The 19,361-nt window shown below is 43.2% G+C and overlaps 1 protein-coding gene across 1 annotated transcript in view; it reads left to right on the top strand.

Annotated features, from left to right (window-relative positions):
* Positions 1 to 19,361, top strand: part of LOC126163380 (sialin-like) — a 161,056-nt gene that overhangs the window by 134,806 nt on the left and 6,889 nt on the right. The window contains exons 8-9 of the mRNA XM_049920172.1: positions 4,685 to 4,926; positions 18,690 to 18,810. Of these exons, the coding sequence (XP_049776129.1) occupies positions 4,685 to 4,926; positions 18,690 to 18,810 (363 nt within the window). The remainder of the gene's footprint in view (positions 1 to 4,684; positions 4,927 to 18,689; positions 18,811 to 19,361) is intronic.

The raw sequence follows: 19,361 nt of genomic DNA, 5'->3' as shown, positions 1-19,361 counted from the left end.
GAGGAAAAGTTTGGGAATCGCTGCTCTAGAGTTTTAACGATTTCGTTAGTCACTCCTAGAAATATCGATGTCACATCTAGGGTTAAAAATCATTTACTGCATATGTCCTGTACGTTATATTGCTCATGTTTTTTTTCTGTTTCACATTTCTGTGATCCACCTTTAGAGCTACTGCAGGTCTAGATGGCAACCAAAGGTACAAGTAAACAGTCCTTTAACACATGCATGCATATAACTAATCATATCTCTGAAAGAGCACAAATATCATTATTTGATGAAGGAGAAGTCCTAGCCGTAATGTAAAAATATGTTTCTTTTGGAGGCCATCTTCCGCAGTAATGTTAATAAAAAATATTATTTTGCTTTTCCAATCCCAAGTTTACCCCAAATTAAGAAAATATTTTTACAGACGGTTTTCGCTTTGTTGATAAAAAGTCAGCAGAAGAGATTCTGTAAACATTTCGAATAGATAATCTTTTTTGGTATTTCGGTTACAATTAAAAGTAGTTTTATCTCAGAATATGCCGGGATAGTTCCTTTGAAAGGGCACGGCCGACTTCCCACCCCGTCCTTCGCTAATCCGATGACCTCGCTGTCTGGTCTCCTCCCCCACAACAATTCCCCCCCCCCCCCCGAATGAGATCGTATTTAAATACGCTATTGGTTGCTGTGAAATCAGATTTAATACCTGTAATTTAGTATAATTGTTCTACAATTCAGCTAGTATGATTGCTGGTTGTGGTAGACCTGATAACAATTTTCTAAATGCAGAACATCACCACATTTTTAGACTGCCATGAACTTTCACATCTTTTTCCTCTTCAGTAGTACGCAGTACATCTTTTTGTGTCTTATTTTTCTCCTCAGTTGAAGATTTGTGCATCGGGGATTATGTCCATGTTTCTGCCTGAAGTCTTATAGGGACAGTATTCGACGACGCTCTCTGGTGAACAGAGTTAGCTCTACTCTTTAGCAGTTGCTTTGCAACACTGATCCTAGATTCGGTGTAGTATGTGTTTTTCCTTCCCACTGACCTTGCAATACATAATGAAGAAGGTAAAAAACATATTTCTATACACCTTCCCTGTGCGCCGCACGATTGGAAAGAGAGCTACCCTCTGGTTTTGACGGACCATGCAACCCATATCCTTCCGCAGAACAATACTTTCATTCTGCAACGGACTGTGTGCTGATATGAAACTACATGGCAGATTAACGCTGTGTGCCTTCACAGAAGCTCTCCTGCAGACTTTGAAGAACTAGCACTCCTGGAAGAAAGGGTGTAACTCTCCTGCCGAGCTTGCAGAACTAGCACTCCTGGAAGAAAGGGTATCCTTTCTCTCAGGAGTGTTAGTTCTGCAAGGTCTGCAGGAGAGTTTCTGTGAAGTTCGGAAGGTGGGAGACAAGGTACTGCCGGCATTAAAGCTGTGAGGAGGCGTCGTGAGTCATAATTGGGTAGCTCAGATGGTAGAGCACTTGCCCACGAAAAGCTAAGGTCCCGAGTTCCAGTCTCAGTCCAGCACACAGTTTTAATCTGCGAGGAAGTTTCATTTCCTTCTGATATTCAAGGGCACTTTGAACTTCAGAAACTACATCACTGAAAGACAAACACTCAGTTCATTACTAGTGTTAAAAACAGTATTAACAAGCTTCTGTGAACCCTCCTCATTACTACCACGAGCTATTCTCTTCGTCAGCTTGATTGTTTGCTAAGATCACCTGCCACGTGACACACTTGCCCTGCGTTTCAGTTTACAATATATTTAAGAGCCATCTATTACCTAGAAATTGAACTACAAGTATGATTTGATAAGTCTTGTTTTGTGAACAACTCATCTTACTTCTCGACATCGTCTGTTTTGAGGAATATACACTAGGTTCGGCGATCCTCCAGCGTTTTCGTCCCGTCGGAAAAATAGATTCTGTCAAACTTTGCAAAGTTCTCGATGACTGCAACTATCACTTCCTCTTTGTATGAAAATTTCTTACCAGCAACCCAAAGTTTCAAACCAGGCAACAGGAAGAAGTTACTTGGGGCTAAGTCTGTTGCATAGGATGGATGACGAACCAATTCAAAGCCCAGTTCATGCAGTTTCGCCATTGTCATCGTAAACAAAGAGCACATCATCTCAGATTCAAGAGAAGTAAAAACCTAGCTGACAAACAAAAACTGAACGAAGCAAAAATGACCTGCAGAGCACTGATGAATGGTGCAGGCTCTGGCAGTTGACCCTGAACGTAAATGAATGTAACATATTGCGCACACGTAGGAGAAGAAATCCACTACTGTACAGCAACACTACTGATGACTAACAGCTGGAGACAGCGTCTGCCGTAAAATATCCAGGCGTAACTATCCAGAGCGATCGTAAGTGGAATGATCAGATAAAACAGGTAGTGGGAAAAGCAAACACAAGACTCAGATTCGTCGTAAGAATCTTAAGGAAATGTAACTCATTCACGAAAGAAGTGACTTATAAGGAGCTTGCTCGCCCGATTCTTGAGTACTGTTAATGTATCTGGGATCACTATCAGGTAGGACTGATAGATCGAACGAAGAGCTGCGCGTTTCGTCACGGTATCGTTTAGCTGGCGAGAGAGCGTTACGGAGATGCTAAACAAACACCACTGGCAGACGTTACAAGATAGGCGTTGTGCATCACAGAGAGCTTTACTGTTGGAATTCCGGGTCAGCACTTTTCAGGAGGAGTCAGACAACGTATTACTTCCCCCCCACATGCATCTCGCTTCTTGACCACAAGGACAAAATTCGAGAAATTAGACCCAATACAGAGGCTTACCGACAATCATTTTTTCCACGCAGTATTCGCGAGTGGGTCCGCCCTCGTGCTCTCGCGGTAGCGTTCTCGCTTCCCGAGCACGGAGTCCCGGGTTCGATTCCCGGCGGGGTCAGGGATTTTTCCTGCCTCGAGATGACTGGGTGTTGTTGTGTCGTCTTCATCATCATCATCATTCATCCCCATTACGGTCGGAGGAAGGCAACGGCAAACCACCTCCATTAGGACCTTGCCTAGAAAGGCGGTGCGGGTCTCCCGCATCGTTCCCCTACGCTCTGTAAAGAAGCATGGGACTTCATTTACATTTTTTTTTTTTCAGTCGCGAGTGGAACAGTGTTGGAGGGATCAGATAGTGGTTCCGAAAGTACCCACCGCCACACACCATTAGATGGCTTGCGGAGTATGATGTAGATGTTGATGTCATCGCTGATTTGTGGGATGGTGCATTATCCTTTGAAAGAGCACCTTTTTGCGTGCCAGCTGTTGTCTTTTATCAGCAAATGTAAGTTTCAAACGATCCAACAATGAAACATAATAGGGTTCACTTACGGTTCTGCCTTCTTCCAGATAGTCTATGAAGATTATTCCTTGAGAATCCCAAAAAACAGTGGCCATCACCTTACCAGCTGACAAGATGGTCTTTCCTTCTTTGGTGCACTTTGACCATTCTATGTCCATTGTTCTGACCCTGGTGAATAACGATGTATCCAGATTTCCTCAATAGTCACAAATCGGTGCAAAAAGCTTTGCGGATTGCGATCCATAACTCTACCCTATTATATTTCATTGTTGGATCGTTTGAAACTTGCATTGATTGAAAAAATACAACAGCTGACACGCAAAAAAGTGTTCTTTCAAAAGATAATGCACTACTCCACACATCATTGTGTTGAAATGTTGTACCTGATGCGTTCTTGGTCGACTGTTGGCAATCGCGCCGCCTACCTCGCACACAGATTCTGCAGAACCAGTTCTGCGTGGGCGATATTAAGCGCTCGCTCATTTGAGGTGCCTACAGCCTCAGCAATCTTATGTATTTTTATTTATTGATCTTGCATTACCATATAATGGATTTCGTACATGGTTCAGCTTGTGGTGACCACGTTTAAATTCGTTAATCCAAAAGTTAATGGTCTTCAATGATGGTCCAGAGTCCGCGTGATCTTCATCCAATTCTGTTTTGATTTGCTCAACGTTTCAATAGGAAATGCTTAATAACATCCCGAAACTCCATATTCTCCATTTCCAAACGCAGTCGACACACTGACCAATTTAGACGGCTGTCAAGAATGAACTGTACGGTATACATTGTTGAAATTCGTTACACGACCCTCAGAATAGTCAAGTTTACCAACCACGAAGGTACAACAAAAGTGTTCCATTCTTTCATAGAAATTTACCAGACTTACCAAATCACACTCATAGTGACGCGCGATATTTGCGAGCTGAGCGTTTCATACGATTTTAAATGCTGTCGCAACTTCATGTGGCTGGGCGCTGTGACCGAGCGTTTCAATGCGCTTCAGTCCGGAACCGCACTGCTGCTACAGTCGCAGGTTCGAATCCTGCCTCGGGCATGGATGTATGTGATGTCCTTAGGTTAGTTAGGTTTAAGTAGTTCTAAGTCTAGGGGACTGATGACCTCAGATTTTAAGTCCCATAGTGCTTAGAGCCATTTGAACCATTTTGAACGGACTTTATGTGACTACAGCTCGTCATTTGATGCGATTAAGCAGTCGAGACAAAGGTTAATTTCTCTGCCATCGATGTAGACTTTTCATCATCTTCTGGCTGATGAGAAACGGATCATACTATTGTTAAGTGGCCCCAAGCAATCATCACTAAATACTGCAGGCAACGATAAGACTGAAATCGGCTTTTTGCAGGTACTCTGGTGCCGACAGCGACGCTGATCGTGGTCTCGCAGGTGGGCTGCAACGCGCCCGTGATCGTGGCTGTGCTGGCAATCAACGGCTTCCTCATGTCCGCCAACTGCTCGGGGCCCTACATGAACATGCATGTCATCGCACCCAACTACTCCGGGACGGTTGTCGGCATTGTCAACACATTCGCCAACCTGTCGGGGATCGTCGTCCCGTATATTGTCGGCGCCTTCACCAACGCCAATGTACGTCATCATTTCTCTTTTTATGTAACTAGCATGTAGTCTAAGTAAACACACACGCACATACACAGGTACGGGGTGACAATTATTGAACTATACAAAAAAAACCTAAATTATTTACAAACTACGAGGTGCACACACTTTATTCGACATGTACATATCGCTACAGATATTCGGATTTAGGTTATGACATATTCGATATGTCTGCCGTTATTGGTTATGATATGGCGCAGACAAATAGTGAAATACTGCATGACCCGCTGAAATGTCGGAACATCGATGCTGTCGATGACCTGAATGGGTGTTTTCAGATCAGCAGTGGTCTTAGGGTTATTGCTGTACACCTTGTCTTTAATACATCCCTGCACAAAAGAGTCGCATGTGTTCAGATGCGAAGAATATGGCGGCCAATCGAGGCCCGTGCCAGTTGCTTCTGGATACCATAGAGCCAGAATGAGGTTCCCAAAGTGCTCTTGTAGGACACCAAACGCTCTCCTGCTTTGATGGGATCAAGCTCCGTCTTGCAAGAAACCACATCTTGTCGAAATCAGGGTAACTTTGGATAATGGGGATGAAATCATCTTCCAAAACCTTCACATACTGTTCGGTAGTCACTGTGCCATCAAGAAATATCGCACCGATTGTTCCGTGACTGGACATTGCACACCACACAGTCACTTGTTGAGGGTGAAGAGACTTCTCGATCGCGAAATGAGAATTCTCAGTCTCTCAAATGCGCCAATTTTGTTTATTTATGAATCTATCCAAAACGAAAGTGGCTTCGTCGCCAAACCAAACCATACTAATTCCCATCACGCCCCACGGCCAACCGTGCAGTTTAAACGTTCTAATGCAAACCGTTCAGAAATTATGACGATTTTATTTCACATAGTTCAATAACTGTCACCCAGTACATACGCACGCATGCATACGGAACACGTACAGGCAAAGATATCTTTTTTTCAGGCGATTACCACTTGAGCTCGTTAACTGGCTCCTTAAATCGATGTAACGAACAGTTGAAAAGAAAGAAAGTAAACTCTTTGTTATTTCAAAAATAAACGCCACAGCTTTTAATACATTTATGCCACTGTGATACAAGACGGTCAATCATGACAGAAAAATGTTTGCGGTTGCCTGCGGAACCATGATCGTACCCATGTGTGCACGTCTTCGCACGAAACAAATCGACAGCAACGAGTATCTTTCTTCAGAGCTCCAAAAATGTGGAAATCGCATGGAGTGAGATCGTGACTGTATGGAGGACTTCCCAGCGAAACTTCTGCGGCGTCGTCGAAACAACCTTGGCAGGAGGGCATTACCCAGCAACAAAATGCCGTCCGTCAACATTTCTGGGCGTCTGGACTCGACGGCGCGCTTCAGTTTTTGCAAGGTGGCCATGTACCGCTGAGCGCATCAACAGACAGCATCATTCTGTTGTAGGATAATGTCCGAACACATGGTGTCGTGGATGTTTCGACTTCGCTGTGGAAGTTTCTGTGGGAAGACCTTACACATCCTCCATACAGTCCCGATCTCTCCCATGCGATTTCCATATTTTTGGAGCCCTGAAGAAAGACATTTGTGGCCGTCAATTTACTTTGGACGAAGAGCACCACGCCTGTGTAACAATCATGGTCTGGCGGGCTATGACAGACATTTTTACACCAAGGCATTGATCATCTTCTCTCACAATGGGATAAATGTACAGGGTGACAATGAACTATATGAAATAAAATCGTTATAACTTCCGAACGGTTTGCGTTAGGACGTTCAAACTGCACGGTTGGCCGCGGGGCATGATGGGAATTAGTATGGGCATTTGGATGAGAAGAACCATGGACCTTGCCGTTGGTGGGGAGGCTTGCGTGCCTCAGCGATACAGATAGCCGTACCGTAGGTGCAACTACAACGGAGGGGTATCTGTTGAGAGGCCAGACAAACGTGTGGTTCCTGAAGAGGGGCAGCAGCCTTTTCAGTAGTTGCAGGGGCAATAGTCTGGATGATTGACTGATCTGGCCTTGTAACACTAACCAAAACGGCCTTGCTGTGCTGGTACTGCGAACGGCTGAAAGCAAGGGGAAACTACAGCCGTAATTTTTCCCGAGGGCATGCAGCTTTACTGTATGGTTTAATGACGATGGCGTCCTCTTGGGTAAAATATTCCGGAGGTAAAATAGTCCCCCATTCGGATCTCCGGGCGGGGACTGCTCAAGAGGACGTCGTTATCAGGAGAAAGAAAACTGGCGTTCTACGGATCGGAGCGTGGAATGTCAGATCCCTTAATCGAGCAGGTAGGTTAGAAAACTTAAAAATGGAAATGGATAAATTAAAGTTAGATATAGTAGGAATTAATGAAGTTCGCTGGCTGGAGGAACAAGACTTATGTTCAGGGGAATACAGGACTATAAATACAAAATCAAATAGGGGTAATGCAGAAGTCGGTTTAATAAAGAATAAAAAAAAAATAGGAGTGCGGGTAACCTACTACAAACAGCATAGTGAACGCACTATTGTGGCCAAGATAGACATGAAGCCCACGTCTACTACAGTAGTACAAGTTTATATGCCAACTAGCCATGCAGATGACGAAGAAATTGAAGAAATGTATGATGAAATAAAAGAAATTATTCAGATAGTGAAGGGAGACGAAAATTTAATAGTCATGGGTGACAGGAATTCGGTAGTACATAAGGAAGAGGAGGAAAAGTAGTAGGTGAATATGGATTGAGGCTAAGAAATGAAAGAGGAAGCCGCCTGATAGAATTTTGCACAGAGCGGAACTTAATCATAGCTAACACTTGGTTCGAGAATCATAAAAGAAGGTTGTATACATGGAAGAACCCTGGAGATACTAGAAGGTTTCAGATAGATTACATACTGTTAAGACAAAGATTTAGGAACCAGGTTTTAAATTGTAAGACATTTCCAGGGGCAGATGTGGACTCTGATCACAATCTATTAGTTATGAACTGTAGATTAAAACTGAAGAAACTGCAAAAAGGTGGCAATTTAAGGAGATGGGACCTGGATAAACTGACTAAACCAGAGGTTGTACAGAGTTTCAGGGAGAGCATAAGGGAACAATTGTCACAAATGTGGGAAAGAAATACAGTGGAAGAAGAATGGGTAGCTTTGAGAGATGAAGTAGTGAAGGCAGCAGAGGAACTAGTAGATAAAAAGGCGAGGGCTAGTAGAAATCCTTGGGTAACAGAATAAATATTGAATTTAATTGATGAAAGGAGAAAATATAAAAATGTAGTAAATGAAGCACGCAAAAAAGAATACAAACGTCTCAAAAATGAGATCGACATTAAGTGCAAAATGGCTAAGCAGGGATGGCTAGAGCACAAATGTAAGGATGTAGAGGCTTATCTCACTAGGGGTAAGATAGATACTGCCTACAGGAAAATTAAAGAGACCTTTGGAGAAAAGAGAACCACTTGTATGAATATCAAGAGTTCAGATGGAAACCCAGTTCTAGGCAAAGAAGGGAAAGCAGAAAGGTGGAGGGAGTATATAGAGGGTCTATACAAGGGCAATGTACTTGAGGACAATATTATGGAAGTGGAAGAGGATGTAGATGAAGATGAAATGGGAGATACGATACTGCGTGAAGAGTTTGACAGAGCACTGGAAGACCTGAGTCAAAACAAGGCCCCAGGAGTAGACAACATTCCATTAGAACTACTGACGGCCTTGGGAGAGCCAGTCCTGACAAAACTCTACCATCTGGTGAGCAAGGTGTATGAGACATGCGAAATACCCTCAGACTTCAAAAAGAAGATAATAATTCCAATCCCAAAGAAATCAGGTGCTGACAGATGTGAAAATTACCGAGCAATCAGTTTAATAAGCCACAGCTGCAAAATACTAACACGAATTCTCTACAGACGAATGGAAAAACAGGTAGAAGCCGACCTCGGGGAAGATCAGTTCCGATTCCGTAGAAATACTGGAACACGTGAGGCAATACTGATCCTACAACTTATCTTAGAAGCTAGATTAAGGAAAGGCAAACCTATATTTCTAGCATTTGTAGACTTAGAGAAAGCTTTTGACGATGTTGACTGGAATACTCTCTTTCAAATTCTAAAGGTGGCGGGGGTAAAAATACAGGGAGCGAAAGGCTATTTACAATTTGTTCAGAAACCAGATGGCAGTTATAAGAGTCGAGGGACATGAAAGGGAAGCAGTGGTTGGGAAGGGAGTGAGACAGGGTTGTAGCCTATCCCCGATGTTATTCAATCTGTATATTGAGCAAGCAGTGAAGGAAACAAAAGAAAAATTCGGAGTAGGTATTAAAATCCATGGAGAAGAAATAAAAACTTTGAAATTTGCCGCTGACATTGTAATTGTGTCAGAGACAGCAAAGGACTTGGAAGAGCTGTTGAACGGAATGGGCAGTGTCTTGAAAGGAGGATATAAGATGAACATCAACAAAAGCAAAACGGGGATAATTGAATGTAGTCGAATTAAGTCGGGTGATGCTGAGGGAATTAGATTAGGAAATGAGACAATTAAAGTAGTAAAGGAGATTTGCTATTTGGGGAGCAAAATAACTGATGATGGTCGAAATAGGAAGGATATAAAATTTAGACTGGCAATGGCAAGGAAAGCGTTTCTGAAGAAGAGAAATTTGTTAACATCGAGTACAGATCTAAGTGTCAGGAAGTCGTTTCTGAAAGTATTTGTATGGAGCGTAGCCATGTATGGAAGTGAAACGTGGACGACAAGTAGTTTGGACAAGAAGAGAATAGAAGCTTTCGACATGTGGTGTTACAGAAGAATGCTGAAGATTAGATGGGTAGGTCACATAACTAATGAGGAGGTATTGAATAGGATTGGGGAGAAGAGAAGTTTGTGGCACAACTTGAATAGCAGAAGGGACCGGTTGGTTGGACATATTCTGAGGCATCAAGGGATCACCAATTTAGTACTGGAGGGCAGCGTGGAGGGTAAAAATCGTAGAGGGAGACCAAGAGACAAATACACTAAACGGATTCAGAAGGATGTAGGTTGCAGTAGGTACTGGGAGATGAAGAAGCTTGCACAGGATAGAGTAGCGTGTAGAGTTGCATCAAACCAGTCTCAGGACTGAAGACCACAACAACAACAACAGTCAATAAGTAAACTAGCGCCTTTGGGGGACTTAGAATCAACAACGGGTGACTGTGTGGAGTGCAATGTCCAAGGACGGAACGATCGGAGCGATATTCCTTGATGGCACGGTGACTACCGAACGGTGCGGGAAGATGATTTCATCCTCATTATCCAAAGTGAACCTGGTTTCGAAAATATGTGGTTCATGCAAGACGGAACTCAACCCCGTCGAAGCAGGAGAGTGTTTGATGTCCTGAAGTAGCACTTTAGGGACCGCGTTCTGGCTCTGGGGTACCCACAGGCCACTGACATGGGTCTCGATTGGCCGCCAAATTCTCCGGATCTGAACACATACGACTCCTATTTCGGGGCTGTATTAAAGACAAGGTGTACAGCAATAACCCCAAAACCATTGCCGAACTGAAAACAGCTATTCAGGGTGTCATCGACAGCATTGATGTTCCGACACTTCAGCGGGTCATGCAGAATTTCACTACTCTTCTGTGTCACATCATCGCCAATGATGGCAGGCATATCGAACATGTCATAATCTAAATCCGAATGTCGGTAGTGACGTTTACATGTTGAATAAGGTGTGCACACGCCTTAGTTTGTAACTAATTTACGTTTTTCCCTTGTAGTTCAATAATTGTCACGCTGTATTAACAATTCTGGTAAATACTTCTGAAATAATAAACAGTTTACTTACATTTTTTCTACCTGTCTCGTTTTCATTTGCCGCCTCTTATAACTCTGCTATCTGCCTTATAGTATACAGTATTCCTTTACAGCTGGATGTCAGTACGAGCACAGATACCAAACTCAAAGTAGGTCGGAAGAAAATCTACTCCAATCCATTAGGGAAGACGAATTCATCCTTAGGGATACATTTACATGCTGTGATCTAGAATGCATCTGAAATTTCAAGCTAATCCTAATGACTAAGTAATACATGAGGGGTGTTAAATAAGTAATGCAACACTATTTTTTCTCAGCTACTTTCGGTTGAAAAAATGTGGAATTTGCTGTGGGACATCGTTCAATATTTCCGCTGCAGCCCCCCATAGTTTCATGAAGTTCCGATGGGTGACGGCACTATACATAGCCTTCAAAATGGCGTCTGTAACGGAGGTACGTTCCAAGTGGAGAGCTGTCATCGAGTTTCTTTTGGTGGAAATCCAGAGCATCGCAGATATTCATAGGCGCTTGCAGAATGTCTACGGCGACAGGGCAGTGAACAAGAGTACAGTGAGTCATTGGGCGAGGCTTCCGTCATCACCGCAACAAGGTAGCGCATCTCGCGTGTGCCAGCCGGCAGCTGTGACTCCTGTGATGTCAGAACGTGCGGACACCCTCATTCGAGGTGATTGACGGATCTCAGTCGAACTCCCCATATCACAACTGTAGGCCTCTGTTGACACAACTGTCCGCCAGTTGGGGTGCTCAGGTGTGTGGCCGCTGGGTTCCTCGTCGCCTAAGAGAAGACCATGCAGAGCAACAAAGGACCATCTGTGCGGGGTTGATTGCGTGTTACGGTGGAGGTTATTGATGCAGCAAGACGTTGGCTCCGACACTGACCGGTAGAGTGGTACCATGCGGGCACACAAGCCCTCCCAAGAAGGTGGCGTAAGGCCGCTGCATTGAATAGACATTATGTTGAAAAAATAGGGTTTTATAACTAGTGGTATTTTGGAATCATGATTAATACCAACCTGCTATCAGAAAGAAATGTGTTGTTGTACTTATTGAACGCCCTTCGTACTTTGGAAACAATTTTCTTCATCAGCCTGATAAATCTTCAGCACTCCATAAAAAAAATAAAAAACGAAGAAAGAAAGCAATACATGACTATAATGTTACGAGTAAATAGCGCAGTTAACCACCTGTGAAGAACGAAATGAAGTAATCTTTAAAAAAAACTATTGGACGAATAAACGTCGTAGTTCAACAGGGTGATTTTGCTAAATGGAGCAGCGCGGGATTAGCCGAGCGGTCTAGGCGCTGCAGTCATGGACTGTGCGGCTGGTCCCAGTGGAGGTTCGAGTCCTCCCTCTGGCATGGGTGTGTGTGTGTATGTTTGTCCTTAGGATAATTTAGGTTAAGTAGTGTGTAAGCTTAGGGACTGATGACCTTAGCAGTTAAGTCCCATAAGATTTCACACACATTCGAAATATTTTTTTTTTTTTTTTTTTTTTTTTTTTTTTTTTTTTTTTTTTTTTTTGCTAAGTGGAGACAAACTGCAGGAAACTATCCCTGAGACGATAAGGAGGAAAAATGTTCATATGTACGTCTGGCCGGAAATATATTCCACTTTAAGGTGCAGACAAAACATCTTGGAAAGCGATCCCAGTATCAACACCAGGGAGGTGACCCACGGCATAGTGTGAGCCAGACGACCATGTGGAACATTCTCCAAGACAACTGACACCATTCGTATCATTTGCAGCTCTTATTATCTAAATAGTTGCATCCATGGGGATGGTTTTGTCACTGGTTCGTCCCACAGGCCACCTTGGTAGTGGGGTTCCTGTCACCCATGCTATTAACAGACGAGGCTACATTCACGAGGGGCAGTTTCGGCTAACCTTCACAGCTCCCACATGTAGGCTACAGAGAATCCCCGTGGTATGGAGGTAGCGAACTATCAGTATCAGCTCATTCTCAATATTTGAAGGGGACTGTCGGCTACCTACTCCTGGAGCAAGTCATCCTTCCATAACGCCTAACAGGCAAGGCATATCTGCGCTTCCTGTGGGTAGCCTTGCATGCTCTGCAGGAAGACGTGCCTTTAATGGTACGAACAGTAATGTGTCTATTGCCTGCCTGGTTAGCAGAGAGGTCTAACGCATGGCTTTCCAGAGTGGGAAGGAGCTCCTGGTCCCCGGCACGACTCCGCCCGGCGGACTTGTGTCGAGGTCCGGTGAGCCGGCCAGTCTGTGGATGGTTTTTAGGTGGTTTTCCAGTTGCCTTGGCGAATGCGCGCTGGTTCCCCTTATTCCGCCTCAACTACACTGCGGCTGCGGTGGGGACGGAGCCTCTCTGTCGTTTCTAGGTCCCCTGTTAACATACAACAACATAGAATGTGTCTATTGCATGATGGTGCTCCAACTCACTGCCCAGCTCATTGATAATCCCATTCCACATGAGATATTCTTTCTGTCAAATTTATACGTTAATTCTGTATTCACATTTTTTGTGTTGATCCAGTTTATTAATCGTACTTAGTGTAAATTCACATCAGATCTCCGTATTTTCAGACCAGTGAGTCTACTTCTCTTCCACCAAGTTTCCAAAGACTGTAACTTTCAGCGGGCACAGTTCGTGCACCGTGACAAACTGCAATAACTGCACTAATACGGCACATGAATATTAAACATTGATACAACGTTCATTTTAAGTGGCAAGTACAGAATTTAAATGTAATCTACAATCTTTCTCTGGTAGAATAATGCATTTGCAGCCATCTTGCTACACCATCAAGTGAGGGCATGGGACACTGTTGTTGACGATCTGATCTATGGTTGGCACATTCGGGTAAGAGATCCTGTGGTGCTGTCGGAGAGGAATCTGATTAGTAAACCTTCTCTCCTTTGATACCGACTTTCCGGAGATCCATCTATTTTCTGAAAGCATATGTCAAAAATAGAAAAACTGTGAAATCGCAGGGGTAGAGAGACAAACGTTTAGGAGCTACAGGAACCACAAATTATCAGTCAAGTGTTGCAAACTTGGAATCAAAAGTCGCTAAAATGCTCGTTTCACGTGTTTATATGAACTAATAATATGGTAAGAAGTTGGAGATCTCAACATAAAAGAAGAAACAACTCGCGGAAAAGAAACGATGTGCGTTGGGCTGTTGAAAATGTGATTTATTATTTGCTGACTTCAAACAAATTCTATTACAAGAGACAGTCAATGAGCAATTCATCAAATAAACAGTGAGGCGGGCAGAAAGACAATTCACAATGGCTACGTTTTACAATAACGATAACCTCGCACTTTGCTCACCCATCATTTGTCAATGAATGGAGGCAGGTGTATTCGCCATTCCAGGTTCGTCTTCCAAGTATCCGCTGTTATAAAAAGCATGCTTAATCAAGCTCTTGAAACGAGGGGCGCTAAAGCTGAACTGATGTAGAGAAAAGGACTCCAGCGCCAGAAAACTATCGCGATGCCAAATGTGTTCCCGTGTCTCGATAATGATTGCGTCCGTTATGTAACGAACAAAAGATTTGTAGTGTCTGAAAAAATGAATTTGCTGGATCTTTCCCGTATATGCTTCAGGTACGAGTTCTTTGTATGACTTTTGCTATCAGTTACTTCGGAAGCAGACAATGCATGATCTTTGTTAGAGCATTATGAATGCGCTAAACACAGAATTTTCTTCCTGTCATCGGGCATGTTTGGCCCAAGGTAGGCGCACTCGGCCATAATGCGTCCCGTTAAGGCCGTTTCAGGTCTGCTTACGACATGTTCGCTGTTTTTCCAGCACAGGATCTTATATTCGGAGGATCTGCCGGCTTTGACTGCGTGAATTTTCCCGCTGGCTCGGATACAAGCACACATGTCAGCAACAGTATCTTGTCTTCCATTGGAATCACAGGCATAATCACTTAACTGAGTTGTGTTGCAGAGACTGACTCAACAACAGTGGAAACAGTTGTTGTTCCTCTGGTTCGCAGCATTCGATGACCATGTAACTCTTTGTCAAATCTGCTCTGGTCAGCACTGAAGACACGTGTCGGTAGAAAGTTTTCAAAATCATCGCACGCTTGCGATAAATTTACCTCCTTATCCTGCCGACTGTGTGCGTTATTCCTTTGTCAACAATGTTATTCCGCTTCTTGAAATGATATACCTAGAAATCAGAAGCTTTAAAATCGACTGTACTTTGCGGATCCATCGTATCTTAAGTTGCGGGGCCCATAGTCGCAATGTCCGGTCGTGAATAATTGCTCCTTCTCTTTCCTCCTCTTTGAATTTCTGCAGGACAGCCTGGCAGATTTTTTGGATCGATGGAGTATTCATCTTTTCAACTAAACAGACACTGTTTTTGCCTTGTTTCACAAATTTTATTATTAATGTTACTGCACTACCTAGGTTTCGGGTTATAAGGCCATTTTCAAGTACATTACCGATTCCCAGAGATGATAATGCACAGATAAGCATGATGGTAAGGCAAAGATAGCGTCTCAGCTTCTCAATGTATCGATTCACGGCTTAATGTAAAATTACTTCAGTGACCATTTTTTAACAATTACCTATGGGTTTACACAGTTCAGCAATTACACTAACATGATAGGACTAAAGTTATGCATTAGCCAAGAACTTTTTATCTACTGATGAACTGAGACCCAAAGTTTTACTTCTATCCTGGAGATGTGATATCATCCAAAAGAAGTGAATAATTGATTTGGGTTTGCTCGTTTAATAATAGGTGTGGGGAGTGTTATGGGACCATTGCTTTTCACAATATATATAAATGACCTAGTAGATTGTGTCGGAAGTTTCATGCGGCTTTTCGCGGATGATGCTGTAGTCTACAGAGAAATTGCAGCATCAGAAAATTGTAGCGAAATGCAGGAAGATCTGCAGCAGATAGGCACTTGGTGCAGGGAGTGGCAACTGACCCTTAACATAGACAAATGTAATGTATTGCGAATACATAGAAAGAAGGATCCTTTATTGTATGATTATATGATAGCGGAACAAACACTGGTAGCAGTTACTTCTGTAAAATATCTGGGAGTATGCGTGCGGAACGATTTGAAGCGGAATGATCATATGAAATTAATTGTTGGTAAGGCGGGTACCAGGTTGAGATTCATTGGGAGAGTCCTTAGAAAATGTAGTCCATCAACAAAGAAGGTGGCTTACAAAACACTCGTTCGACCTATACTTGAGTATTGCTCATCAGTGTGGGATCCGTACCAGATCGGGTTGACGGAGGAAATAGAGAAGATCCAAAGAAGAGCGGCGCGTTTCGTCACAGGGTTATTTGGTAACCGTGATAGCGTTACGGAGATGTTTAACAAACTCAAGTGGCAGACTCTGCAAGAGAGGCGCTCTGCATCGCGGTGTAGCTTGCTCGCCAGGTTTCGAGAGGGTGCGTTTCTGGATGAGGTATCGAATATATTGCTTCCCCCTACTTGTACCTCCCGAGGAGATCACGAATGTAAAATTAGAGAGATTAGAGCGCGCACAGAGGCTTTCAGACAGTCGTTCTTCCCGCGAACCATACGCGACTGGAACAGGAAAGGGAGGTAATGACAGTGGCACGTAAAGTGCCCTCCGCCACACACCGTTGGGTGGCTTGCGGAATATAAACGTAGATGTAGATGTAGATGTAGATGCACTCATCTGTCTTTCAATTTTCAAAATTTCTGATTGGTTGAATTTAGCCCCCTTTTCCTTTGTGCGTAAGACATGTACATCTATGTGTATTTGTGGGTATTGTTCAGGCAATGTTCTGCAAACGATGAATGAGGCTTCTTCAATCTCTAGCTTCTACGGTGTTCTTTAAGCCTGGTGCAGATTGACCTCTTCGTCTGTCCAATGTAGCAAGACTGACGCTCATGGCATGTGATTTTATAAATCCCACTTTTTGTGATGGCTGGTTGTTTGTTTTTTGCATTGAACAGGCAACTTCCTATAGTCAGAAGGACATAAAAAACAGTTGATTCAATTAAAATTATTTAATTTTTTCTCCAAATTGTACAGAATGCCCATGTTCTTAATTTTCTTGAACTGATTCATTACTGACAAACGCGACAGACATTTTGTCCAAGGTTCGCCTGTCGTAGGATCTGTAGCCCACTACACTAAGGCGCGCTGCTTCTAAGCAGTCCAGTCCTCTGCTGCCATTTCTGCTGGATCATTATGCTTTCGCCTTTTGGGCGAGGGCATATATTCGGATGCCGATGAACTCGAAGCGGAGGGAGGCAACTGTTACGACGAACATTACTGTTCATTATCGACCATCATCTCCAAAGCCCATTTCCTCGTCCCATTCTTCTCCATCGCCTCCAGCAAGTCCTAATGTCTCTTCCACAATCTCCATACCATTTTCCAGGAGAGTAGTTTGTTTTATCATTTCCGATTCCTGGATGTTCGGAGACCAATTGCTTGTTCCGAATCGTGAGCTAAGACAGCCACAACGACTTTCAGATTCATCTGAATATAAGAAGAAGGCATACAGTGCGTTAGTATTTGACAGCAACATACGGGAACATACATGAACATACAAGCAATAGAGGCGCCTTGATGGGAATACGTCCATCTATACACGCTTTATTGGTACTTTGTGGGTCCAATAGCTCCTAAACGCTTGTCCCTTTGCCCCTAAGATCTCACAGTTTTTCTACTTCTAACATAAGCTTTCAGAAAATACATGGGTTTCCGGCAAGTCGGTAACAAAGGAGAAAAGGTTTACTTGTGAGAAGTCTACGTATCAGCATGTTTCATCCTTTTATTCTCATAGTCAGCAATAACATCGCAAACAGAACACTCCAGCGTAGAAGCAGTCGTCGCAGTAATTCACACAGAGCAGGCACACACCTGAGCCACTACATCTACATCTATGTCCATACTCTGTAAACCACCACGAATTGCGTGGAAGGGGGTACGTCCCATTGTACAACTTATTAGGGTTTCTCCCCGTTCCATTCTCGTATGGAGCGCGGAAAAAATGATTGTTTGAATGCCTCTCTACGTGCTGTAATTATTCTAATCTTATATTCACAATCGCTATATGAGCGATACCTAGGGGGTTGTAGCATATTCCTAGAGACACCGTTGAAAATCAGTTCCTGAAACTTTGTTAGCAGGCTTTCTCTGGATGGTTTATGTCTGTCTTCAAGAGTCTTCCAGTTCAATTCCTTCAACATTTCTGTGACTCTCTCCAAAGGATTAAACAAATCTGTGAGCATTCGTGCTACCCTTCTCTGTATACGTTCAATATCACCTGTTACTTATATTTGGTACGGATCCCACGGACTTGAGTAATATTCTAGAATGGGTCGCACTAGTGATTTGTAAGCAACCTCCTTTGTAGACTGATTGCACACACTCAGTATTCTACCAATAAACGGAAGTATACCACGTTGCTTTACGCATTCCATTTCATATCTCTACAAAGTGCTACACCCAGATATTTGTACGAGTTGGCCAATTCCAGCTGTGACTCTTTGGTATTGTAGGCGCAGGATATTACTTTTTTTCTCATTTTGTGAAGTGCACAATTTTACGTTTTTGTACATTTAAAGCAAGTTGCCACCCTGAGGAATAGAGAGACTCAGCCATAGCATTTCAGTACATCGTGTAGAAGACTACAAATTTTATAAACCATTCGAGTTTAAATCAATGAACAACTAGTAAAATTCTGCTGACATTGAAGCTCATCCCAGTCTCGGAAATGCCACAGAAAATCAGATCGCCTATAACTCTTACCAGACCCTTGTTGTGGAACTCCCACAATGCACCATTAGAAAACACCTGGTATTTTAGTTACTAGATAGTGTGTGTGTGTGTGTGTGTGTGTGTGCGCGCGCGCGCGCGCGCGCGATATATATATATATATATATATATATATATATATATATATATATATATATATATATATATACATAATGTAGAGTGCTGATAGAGTTTTGTTGTGCCCTCAGCAAACACGGGCAGGCTGGAACAACGTGTTCTACGTGACTGTGGCACTGTCAGTGGTGGCATACCTGGTGTATGCTATCTTCACATCAGCGGAGGCTCAACCTTGGAACGATCCTCCCACAGGTGAGTCTCTTTGTGTTTGTTCTTGTCGCATTTAATTGCGCTCCAAACAAAAATGAGAATACGTCAATCCAAGGCATCAGCTTATGTCGCGAGGCGTTTTACCTTTAACTTTGTTTTCTTGGTACCAAATTGTTCATGCCTTAGTCTTTGATCTGAATAGTCAGAAGACATCCAGTGTTAAAGGTCTTGTTGCTCTGGAGAATGGTTTTGGATAGTGTGCCTTACAATGCAGTCCCATCAGAGCACAGTCCTAATTAAAGCTGTACTTCCTTTGGACTCACTCTTTGAACAGTAAAGAACCAGATACACTCCTGGAAATTGAAATAAGAACACCGTGAATTCATTGTCCCAGGAAGGGGAAACTTTATTGACACATTCCTGGGGTCAGATACATCACATGATCACACTGACAGAACCACAGGCACATAGACACAGGCAACAGAGCATGCACAACGTCGGCACTAGTACAGTGTATATCCACCTTTCGCAGCAATGCAGGCTGCTATTCTCCCATGGAGACGATCGTAGAGATGCTGGATGTAGTCCTGTGG

The sequence above is a fragment of the Schistocerca cancellata genome, chromosome 1 (assembly GCF_023864275.1).
Source record: "Schistocerca cancellata isolate TAMUIC-IGC-003103 chromosome 1, iqSchCanc2.1, whole genome shotgun sequence".
Lineage (NCBI taxonomy): Eukaryota > Metazoa > Arthropoda > Insecta > Orthoptera > Acrididae > Schistocerca > Schistocerca cancellata.
Note: the sequence above shows the minus strand (reverse complement) of the source record. Positions and strands in the feature narration are given on the sequence as shown.